We start from the raw sequence: 14,932 nt of genomic DNA on the forward strand, positions 1-14,932 counted from the left end.
GCAGAAAGACTGATCACAGCTTAAGAAACAGATCTTCTGCTGTTCAGGAAGAGATAGCAAGGAAATAGGTCATACTAAAAAAAAAAAACAAAAACCTTAAGAGGGTGGAAGCAACAGAACTGAAGTCAAGGTTTAAAAACTTCCCATGTGCAAGGAAGTATTTTGGAGTGAACGCTAATCTCACAACCGTGATCGTCAGCAGAGCACGCTGGAAGCACCGGATCATAACCAACTTCTGAAAGGTGGAGCCTACATTAAAGGACAGGGTCTCAGGACTAGAGACAGGACAGGAATGGTCACGCACGCACCAGCCTGTAGCAGCATGGAAATTTTTCATCAAAGTTAGCGGGTCTTAATTCTTAAGCTAATCGCGTCGATAGTACCTGCACGCTGTAAAGAGCAACATGTTTTCTAGAAGACAACTGCACAGCAGAGAACTCGTCAAGGAGATAGGATCATTTAATTAGTGCATGCCATAAATCAAACCAAAGAAAGGAAACGAACCTGTTTCTGCAGAGCCAGTGTCTCCGCAGAGACATACGCTTTGAAGTACACTCTGTAACATCATGAACTCCGAGAGCAGCAAGCTCTGGGCACTCTTCACAAGCCCAATTACAGATCCAAACTTTCAGGAGAAGACAGTAAGTTTCAATAGCTTTCAGTCCTGAAAACTTCCAGTTTCTTCTTGCTCTAAGATTTTATCCAAAGGCTAAAAGAAAGAGGTATACAGCCAGTCACGCAGTGTTTTGAAGAACCTCAGCTGGAGATACACAATCTGTCTCCTCAGATCATTGCTTCTGGGAGTTAGACCAGCAACAGCAACCTCAGAACAGCTCCTAATATTCAAGATTACAGGATTGTGAGCCTGAAACACGTTCAGGAGCTGTGTTGACTAGAAATTTAGGGGCAGTTTAAAAACACATTGTCTTATTTATATTAATTAATATTATTTTAAAATGCCACTCAGCATCTAGTATTAAAGAAGGCGAAGGTAGCACTTGAAAAAAAAATCTTAGAGCTTGTTAGAGGAACAAGCTTTTAAAAAAGAAAAAGGAAGAGGTATCAGTTCTTAGATCAAGAGAACGTTTATTAAACATGTGAACTACATTCTGCAACTTCACAGATATCAGAGGTAGAAGCATTTCTGATGCTTACAAGTAACCACAAGCTTAATGAAATGAGCCTTCAGACCACCTGGTCTGGACAAACGGGTATGATCATACACGGACTGAATACAAAATTTGACCAGGGCATTCCTTATGGAACTGACTTCTTTCTTAAATTTCTTAACTATCTCTTAGCTCATAGCATGCCACTGAAAATACTTAACAAGAAGTGTACCACTCATGAAGACACATTTGAGCGTGCATTACAGCACTGTTACCTCCCTTTCTTCCAAGTTCAGAGGCAATTTTTTATATGCTGTCAATCTACAAACATGTTTTAAAAATGTCTCGGTGCTTATAGTCTCAAAACGTCACTATGCTATGCGCAAAATAGCTCTCCTGTCTCAAAAGCTGCTTAGAAAGTGGAGGGCCTGGCTTTCTTCCACTGGTTAGATTCAGAAGTCGCTAAATGGAGGCCTTACCACCCTAACCCACCCTTCTCAGGAAGCATGGCCAACACTTCAGGCTTTCCCTCTTCCCCACCAGGAGATCCTTGTCTTCTACCAAAAGTCTCGTGTTTTGATCTGTAGGCAAACGTGACAGCAAAATTCCAGAAAGCTACAGACTCTTCCTCTGCCTTAACTGGGAGAGGGGTTCATGGCAGACAGAACAGAAACTGGAAAAGGTCCGCTACAAAACAGCTGCTTGTAAAAAAGGAGCTTTGAGGAACTGCTCAGAATAATCTCGGATTTCCTCTGACAAAGCCTTCTCCTTACAGAACTGCTGTGAGGCTGGAGGGAGAAGCCAAAGACGTCACACTTGGAAAGACGTTCCTGCTGAACTTTCTTTAAGGGCTTTTCCAGTGTGGAGATGGAAAACTGGACTCTAAACAACGAACGTGGGATCTTCAACAGAGGTGGAAGTGCCAGTTCACCAAAAGAACATTTTAAAGATGCGCTTGCCCTCCTGTGATGGGTGAAGAGTAGAAAACCCAAAACGTACTAGCTGAATGGAGTAGTGAGGACCCCATGGGAGAGACTACAGTCCAGCCGATGGCCTTAAATCCAAATATTTGTCCTGGACATCCTTTCTCCATCCTAACAGTTCACGGCAGCAACTGCAAAAATAACATGGGCATCATAAGTGTTTATTTGTGGAATTCATTGGATACTAACTTAGAGGAACATTAAGTCATAGATTTCAGTGCACAATGAAAGAGAATAAAATAATGAATAAAAGTTTTGCCTATCAGCAAAACTCGCCTGGTTATTCAACGAAAGATTTTCAATACCTAAAAGCAGCATTTGGCAGCAAGAAAGCCCAGCCAAGAGGAATAAACACACGTGGCATTCACTTTTTATTTGGTGTAATACAAAACCAGATGCTCCAGCTGAGAGACAAGAAGGTAGGCAGGCATTCAGTAATATTTTTAACTTGCAAAGTAAGAACATCTTGATTTCAGTCATTTGTGAGTGCAGCAGTGAGCATAACCTCCTGGAGAAAGAACAGTTTGTATTTCGGCTCAGCCATAAAATGCAGCAACAGCCACTTGGAAATGGTCGCTGTGCACTTTGTTAGCTGTGGCGCAAGGGACCCAAATCCTTACAGCAGAGTCCTGGTTGTGTTGCAAATACCGTGGCTATGCAAATTCATTTCAGCAATCCTAGTGGTATGTACTCCAGTGAAAGCTGAAGTACAGCTCCAGATTTTCAACAAATTGCTGACAAAATATTTTTTCTACAGCCCAGCCAGAGAGGCATCCAAAGCTTACCTTCGACTTCATAAGAAAAGGGACAGAAGTCTTTTGATGCACTTTTACAGGACTGTATCTCATGCATAATCTTCAATATCAGAAAGTAACACAGTTACTCAATGGGTTGGGGGGGTAGGGGGGTTGGAAGTGCTTTAGTAATGAATCAAGAATTAGTTCAAACCAGGAAGATTATAAGCAGTAATAAAAATGGATACCAAAGCAACAGCAGCAATATACCAGCATCCAAACTTATTCTAAACATGTGCTCAAAGCAGCAGTGCCAATGTCTGCCTTCCATAAACCCAGCTGCAGAAAACTGCCATTCATTCAATACCCAAAAATGTTTTCAGAACAGAAGGCTCTAATGAAAGAATAGCTATTCTCATCATAAGACACATGCAACTCTACACAATTTCAAAAGCTGTCCTAAAGAGACAGCATTACCACGTCAGGAACAACACAGACCTAAGGACAAAGTTTAGCTTTTCACTTAATCATTGTAAAAAAAACAAAAAAACAAACAAAAACCAAAACCTTCTTATATCCCAGACAAGAATCTTCAACTTTCATCAGCCAAAGTAAATAACATTACTTCTCCCCAAATAAGAAATCCTGTTTATTGTTCATTTTCTATTCACAGCAAAGTAGATGTTAGGAAGCCATTTCTGGACACTGCCTGCTCTGTCTGATCACAGAACAGAGTAGGACTTCCTGCTAGTAAATGGAAAGCAGTGAAAAGTTCACAAGTTTCCTACAGAAAATAGATGCAACATGGCTGGCATCAGTAGATCTTTCCCCTAAATTCAGAGAACTGGCAAAGAACACTGCTCAGGTAGGCAGGACACAAGAAAGTCAGCGCAAGAGCTGGCCGGCTTGGTTCCTGCTGCTCAGCACCAGGAAAAAGGAAGGAAAGCAAGCAACAGCAGGCATCATCAATACATTACAGGATTGTATCCATCCACATTTATCTCGCAGTAGAAGGATTAGTGCTAAATACAAGATAGAGGCTTTCAGACCCAACTCAAGACTACTCTCAGAACAAACCAATTCTATAAAAAATGAGAAAAATACCTGGACTAGGAGGTTCAGCTGTGTAACATCAGGTGTAACACTCAGAAACACGGTTACAGTATGTGCTTTACAAATGGAAAAAATGGTAGAAAAATGCAAAGAAGAACCTGAGATACAAGCTGCTGGTACCTTGTGAAAATGTAGTCAGTTATTCATAGGCTTAAGGGAATATCCACTGTAATTAAAATTAAAGAAGGAACAACCTGTTGCCTATGAAATACATGCTGTGTTAATGCTGCCAACACAGCAGGAAAACAAAGTCTTGATCATTGGGAAAAAAAACCCCACAGATATTGCAAGACTTTACAAGGATTGCTCTACTTGAAACAAGACTATTAACTTCACAGACTCTTCCAAACCTTTAACTACACAGAAGCACACTATGTAGTACAGGCTCACAAGAAGCATCTTCCACTAGACCAGGTTGCTCAGAGCTCCAACCAACCTGGCCTTGAACACTTCCAGGGAAGAGACAGCCACAGCTTCTCCGGGCAAGATAATGATCTGAAAAGCAGTCTTCCACATGTATTTGTATCAACAGATGCCAAAACTAAAGAGTCAGTTTGTCACTTCTGAAATAGAAGTCTGGTCATCTGACGCTGAAACTGTAAGTTTGCTTTCTGCAAACTATTTATGTGCTAAACAAGTTGACCTGGTTATGAAAAAAGCCCAGCTACAAACAAAATTTGAAGTATTTTTTTCAGTACAAAAGCAAACTATTAAATGACATTCGCTTTTCATTCAATCATCTTAACTCTTTTAAGAGACTTTCCAAATAACTAGTAACACCCTGACAACTCTTCCTAATTAAATCTTTAATTTAAACATGACCTTCAAAAGAATGCTACAAAAACATACAAACTACCTCCTTTTTTTTTTTTTTCCCTTGGAATGCATCATATAACAATTATCTGCATGTGTATCCTTGCTGAAGCAGGGCAGAACATTTCTCAAACACATAACTGACAAAAATGTTTGGAAGAATAGCCATTAGCAAAAAACATGAAAGCTCAGTGAAATAAAACCACTGGTTAGGTGCTCTTCAAGTATGAAGATTCACAAAATGTCTTGTCTGTTTCAGTATAAAAATTATTTTATGTTGCAGTAGACAACACACTTGTAAACCCCTCCCCAAAAAAGAGAAGAAACCCCCCCCCCCCCCATTTTATGTATTACTCACAAGCATCAGTCATACAAGTCTTCCTAGCATGACCCAATAACCAAAGTCTTTAAGCCTATATTCAGCGATAACTTTATTTCAAAAACCTCCACAAACCAGCACACAAGTATAAATTAGTTTTCTTTCTAGAACCCCATTTCACTGGAGAAAAAAAAAAGACCATAACATCCTCCTAGGGAAGCTCAGGAAGTGTGGGCTGGATGAGTGGTCGGTGAGGTGGACTGAGAACTGGCTGAATGGCAGAACTCAGAGGGTTGGCATCAGCGGCGCTGAGTCTGGTTGGAGGCTGGTGACAAGTGGTGTCCCTCAGGGGTCAGTACTGGGCCCAGTCTTGTTTAACTTCTTCATCAACGACCTGGATGAAGAGTTAGAATGTACCCTCAGCAAGTTTGCTGACGACACCAAACTGGGAGGAGTGGTAGACACACCAGAAGGCTGTGCTGCCATTTAGCATGACCTGGACAGGCTGGAGAGTTGGGCGCAGAGGAACCTGATGGAGTTCAACAAGGGCAAGGGCAGGGTCCTGCACCTGGGGAGGAACAACCCCAGGCACCAGTACAGGCTTGGGGCTGACCTGCTGGAGAGCAGCTCTGCGGAGAGGGACCTGGGTGTCCTAGTGGATGACAGGTTGACCATGAGCCAGCAGTGTGCCCTGGCTGCCAGGAAAGCCAATGATCTCCTGGGGTGCATCAAGAAGAGTGTGGCCAGCAGGACGAGGGAGGTTCTCCTTCCCCTCTACTCTGCCCTAACGAGGCCCCATCTGGAGTCCTGTGTCCAGTTCTGGGCTCCCCAGTTCAAGAGAGATGAGGAGCTACTGGAGAGAGTCCAGCGGAGGGCTGCGAGGATGAGGAGGGGACTGGAGCATCTCTCCTACGAGGAAAGGCTGAGGGAGCTGGGCTTGTTCAGCCTGGAGAAGGCTGCGAGGGGATCTTATAAATGCCTATAAATATCTCAAGGGTGGGTGTCAGGAGGCCGGGGCCAGACTTTTTTCAGTGGTGCCCAGCGACAGGACAAGGGGCAACGGGCACAAACTGAAGCAGAGGAAGCTCCAGCTGAACCCGAGGAAGAACTTCTTCCCTCTGAGGGTGACGGAGCCCTGGCCCAGGCTGCCCAGGGAGGCTGTAGAGTCTCCTTCTCTGGGGATATTCAAGACCTGCCTGGACAAGGTCCTGTGCAGCCTGCTCTGGGTGACCCTGCTTTGGCAGAGGGTTTGGACCAGATGATCCCCAGAGGTCCCTTCCAATCCCTACCATTCTGTGATTCTAAAATTCCTGTCTATACCCTCAACAAAATATCTAGTCTTATCTCAGCACAAATCAAAACAAGTCAGTGAAAGTATAATGAAAATTATCTGTGTACCAAACTACTAACTTCTAAGTGGATCTTCATTTACTACTTAGCAGTGTCACAAATTTAGACACTTTAACAGAGAGATCTAGACTAGAAAAACACCTAATTAAGAAGGGGGAGCAGAGAGGGAAGAATGTAAAGATACATACGACCACTCAGACTCCAAGTGCTCTTTGTAGACTTTCAGGACATGGAGAGCCACAGTCAAGTTCCCAGGATCCAGTAGTTCTCTCACCTTCTCTGAATTAAGGCAGGTGAACAGGACCATACAACAATAGGCAACAATTTTCTCATCACTGTATGTCAGGCATGTCCTTCAAGAGAAAACAAGGAGTTAAGACAGTAAGTTAAAACTGACTCTGGAAAAACAGACTAGTGGCATTCAGCTCGTTTAGTTGTTCTTCTTTGCTGTCTTTTAGAGAATCATGAGTTTGTTATTTCCCAAGAGGGACAGAAATCATGCAAAGAAAAACATCCAATTCCTAGCTGAAAGTCAAACTTTACAGGCAATTTACAAAACTAATCCTACACTGGAGCTAACTGAAGATCTAAGAATTGGGTGAAACCATAGTAATTACCTGCTTCTATTACCTTAAGGTCTTTCTACATCCAGTGCTGACAAGTGGGCCTCAAAAAACACATTCAGAATAAGTATCAAAGTGAATTAATGTGCCTTTGTTACTAGCTCACTGTGAAAAACGTGGCCAAACACATCAACAATATTGTCACGTGTCTGTACAAAATCATTTATGCAATCTTTCGTTACACATATGTCATCAAACCTCCAGGAAGACACTCTGGTGAGGTTAGGAGGGGGACAAAAGGTCTGCAAGACCCAACGATTAAGTCACTTTTGTAGATTCCATCTGATCCACAAATACTGACAGGTCTGCATAGCAGCAAAGTGAATAAAGAAAAAGCTATGTTCTTGGAAATAACTATAACTACTTGAAAACACCCCTGAGATAAAGCTTATGTTTGAAGCTCATAATTTGAAATAGAGTTTTCTTCCAGTTTCTGTTAAACAAAATCAATTTACTGTTAGTTGAGAACAAGCAGGTTTTTACAGGCCCTGACCCCTGCGGTTGACTAACAAAAAAAACATCTACAGGATATGGTCTCAACAGTCCCATTCTCCCCAAAGTTATTTTTCAAAGCTTGATGGTGCTAGTAGAGGCACAACTACCGTGTACAAAAGATTTGAATATAACCACAGAAATTACATTATAAAATAAACCCGCATCCATGCTTACAAGAAGAGATCTGGGAAAGCACACTTCCAAATGCTATTCTGGGAATCTCTGTTTCCTGCTGCAACGTTTCCAAGAAACTGGAGGCTACAACGAAGAGCTGAAAAAAAAAAAAAACCCCAGAAAATATATTAACAGGAATTCAAAGAAATACTAATGAATTTCATGCAAATGACAAACTTTTCCGCATCACAGCTATAAACTATGGAATCCTTCTCCATTAAGCTTTGGGTGCAGCATTTCACTGTTATCATAGGTAAATATTTGTTTTCTAATGCAAATCATTTTACAAAGTATTCTGGAATTATACCCAAAACAAGTACATTTTTTTTCCTCGGACTTACATGAATACCCACCTTTGGTTACCAGTGATCACAAGAACTAATTGACTCTGCTAAGGTTGAAAACAGACCGAAACCAGTGAAAGGCTGGAGCTACAGCCAGCACGAAGGGAAGCAGACCCAGGTGGAAGCAGTGGCTGCCACGTGGCAGGGCCGTTTTGCCTCTTCCAGCTCGGAAGCGGCTTTCTTCCTCGTATTAAATGAGCACAAAGAGGCCGCCTGTCATCACCCCAGCTCCGCCACAGAGCTCCCCAGGCACTGTCCCCACGCTGGCCGCAGGCAGCTTGAAAATTTTGTTGCAGCAGGTAGAGCCAGAGCAAGAGAACGGAATTTGTTCCCTTGCTACCCACGTGGAATTCTATTTAGCTGCACAAATCGTTCTACAATATGATGATGTGCTCATTACTTTCTGATTTCTATCCCAGAAAAATTAAAGTCAGCAATCCAAGGAACTTTGTCTCCAATGTTAACACTGAATTTAATATGGCAGATTTCTGCTATTACTACAAAGGAGGTCCTGTGCAGCTTTCTATCCCAGAAAAATTAAAGCCAGCACTCCAAGGAACTTTGTCTCCAATTTTAACACTGAATTTAATATGGCAGATTTCTGCTATTACTACAAAGGAGGTCCTGTGCAGCTTGCTGTAGGTGACCCTGCTTCGGCAGGGGGGTTGGACTAGATGACCCACAGAGGTCCCTTCCAACCCCTACTATTCTGTGATTCTGTGATTCTGTGATTCATTCCAGCCTCCTCTCAATACAGACTTAAAATATAGAAAGGTGATATTTCATCATACAGGTTAATATCCTAAAGCCGTCCAAAAGATACAAATTAATGAAAAACAAAAGCATGAACCCACAGACATCACAAAATTAAAGCACTTTTTTTGGCGCTACTGACAGGTCTCAGTAGCCTGGCCCTTATTACTAGGTTGGCAAAGAACGTTAAAATTAAATGTCAAAATGCAGTTTAACAGATATTACAAACAGCAGCCTGTTACAGATGGAGGTGGCTGATAATGGCAGGTTCTGAAAATACAAAATTAGGTCTCTTTGAAAGGTGCTGTGCCAGCTGGCAGCAGATTTCCTACAGACGTTTGGGCATATGTCCTCCTGAGAACAAAAAGAAAGCAAGTCTAAAATGAGGTCACTTGGGCTTAGGGAACAGTAACTTATTTTTCCATATATATTTTTTAAGCCAGAAATATATATGGCCTCTTCATACTGCACTCTGAGTAATCTCCTTTATGCTTTAGTTCTTAAGATCTCTGTTCTCTCTCCCTGCACATCTGCACTTTTTTATTATTCTCTGCCCGTCCTTCTGCTTCCGCTTCTCCCATCCATCTGGTTCCCATCCTGCTGACTCAGAATTTTTCTGAAGGACGGCAAGCATGGGCACGCTACTCTTCCAGCAGACATTTTATGGAAATACTTCCCTGCTAGAAAAAAAACTAAAAAGGCAGTAAATCGTAGGTAGAGGGTATTCTTTCTCTTGGTGAACTCCTTACCTACTCTACTACGAGAAATCTCTTTCAGAGACACATGAGGTTGGATGATTATACTCCAGTCTTCACCTGCAATTTGCCTGACCTTTTTCAGCTATCAATTACACTTCGGTCATTAGAGACTAAGCTGTCAAAAAACCACTGCTGCAGACTAGGAGGAAAAAAAAAAGTTAAAGCTCTTTTAAAAGTTGCCATTCTTACTGTAATCATGATGAAATGCTATGAACACATTTGCAGTACAATAATAAATAGCTATAAATTCTCCATTAATCACACATTGGAGTCTTAATATTTGTGAAAGCAACTAACACTGTCCTTGATTAACTGTGATGTCTTGAACAAGCAAGAAGGATCCAGGAAAAGGTCACAATTCTCTGGATGTACCATGGAAAAAAACCCACTTTTATCTGTAAGTGCTGGTTTTTAACCAGTAACGGTTAACATTTTTCTTTTAATTATAGGACACAAATCAATACATGGGCAAGCAGATACTCTTGGAGAAAAAAGCAACTGTATCTATTCACAACTAAGCAGAAAAACAGAATGCCTTGATAATGCAACATTTCCCCCTGCAAGTAATCTCATGTGACAAATCTCAGCAATTCAAAAGCAAGATGTGATTTTCCAAACACCTGAGGAAACCAAGCTACACCATGAGTACGGATTACGCACAACAGGACCTAGCTCACACCGTGTCCGATCAATCCGACCTGCTGGAGAGCAGCTCTGCGGAGAGGGACCTGGGTGTGCTGGTGGACGACAGGGTGACCATGAGCCAGCAGTGTGCCCTGGCTGCCAAGAAAGCCAATGGGATCCTGGGGTGCATCAAGAAGAGTGTGGCCAGCAGGACGAGGGAGGTTCTCCTTCCCCTCTACACTGCCCTGGTGAGGCCCCATCTGGAGTGCTGTGTCCAGTGCTGGGCTCCCCAGTTCAAGAAAGATGAAGAGCTACTGGAGAGAGTCCAGCGGAGGGCTGCGAGGATGGTGAGGGGACTGGAGCATCTCTCCTACGAGGAGAGGTTGAGGGAACTGGGCTTGTTCAGCCTGAAGAAGAGAAGGCTGCGAGGGGACCTTAGAAATGCCTACAAATATCTGAAGGGTGGGTGTCAGCAGGATGGGGCCAAGCTCTTTTCAGTGGTGCCCAGTGACAGGACAAGGGGCAATGGGCACAAACTGGGGCACAGGAAGTTCCGTCTGAACATGAGGAAGAACTTCTTCCCTCTGAGGGTGACGGAGCCCTGGAACAGGCTGCCCAGGGAGGCTGTGGAGTCTCCTTCTCTGGAGATATTCAAGACCCACCTGGACAAGATCCTGTGCAGCCTGCTGTAGGTGACCCTGCTTCGGCAGGAGGGTTGGACTAGATGACCCACAGAGGTCCCTTCCAACCCCTACTATTCTGTGATTCTGTGATTCTGTAATTCACGTGCTCTGTCATGACCAGACTGCAACTGCTGCTGCGGTGCCTGAACTCATTTGCACTACAAAAAAACAATTAATTCATATGACAAAAAAATTACAGCTCACTTCAGAGCACTTAGTGTGACACCAGGTCAATGACATATGCTAAATACGGTTCACGTACTGGAGCGTGTTTTGGCTTCTGTGATCACGGATCTACCTTCAAGAAGCAGGGCCTGCTGGGAACTGATGGGATTCACCTGACCAACTGGGACAAGAGGGTCTTCACCAACAAGTTGGACAGACTTCTATGATGAGACCCCACCTGGAGTCCCGCATCCAGCTCTGGAGCCCTCAGCACAGGAAAGACACGGAGCTGTTGGAGCGGGTCCAGAGGAGGCCACAAAAATGGTCAAAGGTCTGGAACACGGTTCCTATGAAGAACAGCTGAAAGCGCTGGGGTTGTTCGGCCTGAAGAAGACATGGCTCTGGAGACACCACATTGCAGAAATTCAACATATAAAGGGGGCTTATAAAAATGATAGAGGGAGACTTTTTACTAGGGCCTGTAGCGACAGGACAAGGGGCAACAGTTTTAAACTGAGAGTAGGTTTAGACTGGATCTAATGAAGAAATTTTTTATGGTGAGGGTGGTGAGACACTGGAACAGGTTGCCCATAGAAGTTATAGATGCCCCATCATTGTAAGTGTTGCTTTGAGCAACCTGGTCTAGTGGAAGATGTCCCTGTCCTTGGCAGGCAAGTTAGACTGGATGATCTTTAACGGTCCCTTCCAACCCAAACAATGCTATGGATTGCGTGTTCCATGTCCAGCAGTCACAGATGGAAAGCCAGTCATGAAGAGGAGTATTAAAAGTCATCATAGCACAACTAGATAGCTCATCACAGCACGTTCTCCAAGTCACATCACAGAAGTATCTGCATGGTTATGCTTCAAAAACCAAAACACACATTCCCCCACAAAACTCCACGGGTGCACCTGGTGGTCTTGGGAGTATGCAGATGTCTCCTTCAGAGTGTTTCTCTCCAAAGATGATTCCAGACAAAATGTACTAGCCGAGCACCAAGCTACCAAGTGACCGTGAATTTTGCTAAGAGCACTGGAAATCTATACTTCGGCATTTATGCTTTAAAAACAGAACCCCCCTGCAAAAATCCATCTAGAGCTGTTAATTCAGTCAGGTACACGTGTTCAAAAAAGGAAACACTGCAATAAAAGGGAAGCATTGCATTCTGAATGATGGAAGTCTCTTCTGTTTATCTTTTTTGCTTTACCTCTGTCTGGCTTGACTGCTGCAACATAAGATTCAATTATGCTTAGAAATCTGTAAAATACAGATACTGCTTTGCTCCTCTCCAATATTTAAGACAGACTTCATTAGACAGTGTACCAGCTGAAACCATTCTGCCACCCATTCAAGAAGCCATGTGCTGTCGGAAGAAGGAAAGAAAATAGAAAAGAAAGGAAAAAGATGACAACCACAAGACTATTTCACTTCTTCCTTCAAAATTCACAGAACTTTATGAAGCTAAAAATAATTGTGAACCACTCTTTCCCGCTGCATTAGCTAGTATTTGGGAAATGCTACTCATAACAGTTACAAAAAAGTAAGTTTTTTCTATAGGATTGATTTATTTAACATCTGAAGTCCATTCCCTAGCTGCTGGTGTCTATAAGCACTGACTTTGACAAATAATTCTGTAGTTATCAGCACAGCTAAATTTTAATTTTAAAAATGTTACGCTGTGTGTGGTCAACAAGACTATTTTTAACCTGATGGTCAACCACTGTGAAATTACATGTACCAAGATGTAGCTTCTGATACACAGAGCGACCCTACAGCTGAAGAAATTTTTCCCCCATTGAGATTTCAATGGTTCCTATAAAAGCAGGATGTTCTTCAGCAAAGGCAAATACTCAGGTTACATGTTGCTTTCACAGCCAGCCTGCAATGGGTTATGGAGAATTTTCTAGGTTCTACAAAAATAACTTCTTTATACAACAGGGCAACACGTACCAGGGGAAACACTGAGTCTCTTCCTAATGAATTTTGGTACCTAAATGTTTGTCTACATGTAAACCAGTATTTCAGGGTCACTCAGTGCCTCCCGTGCTAAGGGTGAGGCAGCTGATCTTTTATGGCCCTGCATGAGGATGGCTTAAATGCACTCCAGCAGTTCAGTACCTTAAAGATCACAGCTCCACTTGTTCCTCTCCATCTTACGTGATCACACGCTAACTGAACCAAGCTCTAGCACACACTTTAACAATTATATTGAAGTACCTCCCAGATGGTCTGAAGGACACACATGAAGCTCTCCACAGGCCTGACCCTGCGTCACGCTTCGCACGAAGACATAATCCCACCCAGTGTCATTTTCAGAATCACGCTGTGTATTAGACGAAAACTGAAATCCTTGATGTTATTAGAACAAAGGTTTCAAGCATTATGATTTAAAAATGCAACACATTTTTTCCTTCTGTTCCACATGGTTAGGTGATCGTATTTTCACAGAATCACAGAATGGTAGGGGTTGGAAGCGACCTCTGTGGTCCAACCCCCCTGCCCAAGCAGGGTCACCTACAGCAGGCTGCAGAGGACCTTGTCCAGGTGGGTCTTGAATATCTCCAGAGAAGGAGACTCCACAGCCTCCCTGGGCAGCCTGGGCCAGGGCTCCGTCACCCTCAGAGGGAAGAAGTTCCTCCTCGGGTTCAGCTGGAGCTTCCTGTGCCTCAGTTTGTGCGCAACGACATTTATTAAAGTTTAACAACATTTATTAAAGTTCAGGTACTAAAGTTAGAAGAGTTTATTGCTGATAAACCTCTATCAACAAGATTAACTGCAATTTCTCCCCCCCAGTATCTTTCCTGATTAGATTGCTCCACACAACCATTATGTTATTACACAACATATTTTCCCATAATGTGTACTATTTAAGTGTTTATATTGATACATATTTTTTCATCTTCCTTACATAAGACGATTGTTTTCCTGGTGGATAATCAGACCTATCTTTCCAGTCCCTAAAATTCTGCAGTCAAGAACAGGAGCCCGGGAACTCGCTCACCAATCACTCTGAAAAACCTTGACCTCAGCTGCAGAGGTTTGCAACGGTCCTAAGCAGAGATCTCCATTCTTTTTACCTGGGGCATACAGCACGAAGAGATTTATAAATACAACCCTTTGCCTTTAGTGGAGTTAGGTAAGATATAAAAGAAATCCAATCGAAGCACGTGTGAAGCTGTACATCTCTTGCCAGCCTGCAAACATAACTTGCATATCTCTCCTTAATACTTTGCTAACCATTAACTCTGCATGAAAGCTATAACCGGGGTGTCCCCTCTACGGTGGGGGCACACACAGAGGTTTAGAACTACTTCGACCAAATCACAGCCTCCTGATGAAGTCGCCTGTGAGCTTTGCAAATCTATATTGAGGACTGCAAGCCATTACACAGACCACCTCCGGTTGTTTGTAAACAACGGCAGAATGTTTTGTGATATATTGCCACCCCTGGAAAAATAAATCCTTCAACTCAGCATAAGGTGTAGACCTCTATTACTATAAAATGTTAGTTTCCACCACTATCATCCGGTTGTCGACTTGTTTCCTTGTGGCTGCAAGTTAAAGCAACTTCCAGTCATAAAAAGAGTTATTTGTCTCTTCACCACCATGAATCATACCACAAATACTGATGAAAATGTATTTTCCTTGGAAAACAGTCTGTCTAGACTACTCAGATTGAATGTACAATACATATATGGGCTCTGTCATTTAAAGTTATTAAAATAGTGCTTAGTATTTTATTTCTGTAAATAAAACGAACGTCTAGCTACCGATTATATTTCCACCTTGATCATACTGCACTTGCTACAGTGCAGACCAGTAACCCATTCTTACCATCTGTGGAATACCAAGAATGTTGTGTTTAATAAGTTTCTGTTCCCACTCCTCATC

General features: G+C 42.7%; 1 protein-coding gene across 10 annotated transcripts in view; it reads right to left on the reverse strand.

The window, feature by feature from the left end:
• Positions 1 to 14,932, reverse strand: part of ATXN10 (ataxin 10) — a 113,419-nt gene that overhangs the window by 73,193 nt on the left and 25,294 nt on the right. For all 10 annotated transcript variants that reach the window (XM_075442598.1, XM_075442615.1, XM_075442575.1 and 7 more), the window contains 2 exons: positions 7,714 to 7,810; positions 6,610 to 6,774 (listed from right to left, as the gene is read on the reverse strand). In XM_075442598.1, coding sequence (XP_075298713.1) covers positions 6,610 to 6,774; positions 7,714 to 7,810 — 262 coding nt within the window. The remainder of the gene's footprint in view (positions 1 to 6,609; positions 6,775 to 7,713; positions 7,811 to 14,932) is intronic.

This window comes from Opisthocomus hoazin, chromosome 1 (genome assembly GCF_030867145.1).
Source record: "Opisthocomus hoazin isolate bOpiHoa1 chromosome 1, bOpiHoa1.hap1, whole genome shotgun sequence".
NCBI lineage: Eukaryota > Metazoa > Chordata > Aves > Opisthocomiformes > Opisthocomidae > Opisthocomus > Opisthocomus hoazin.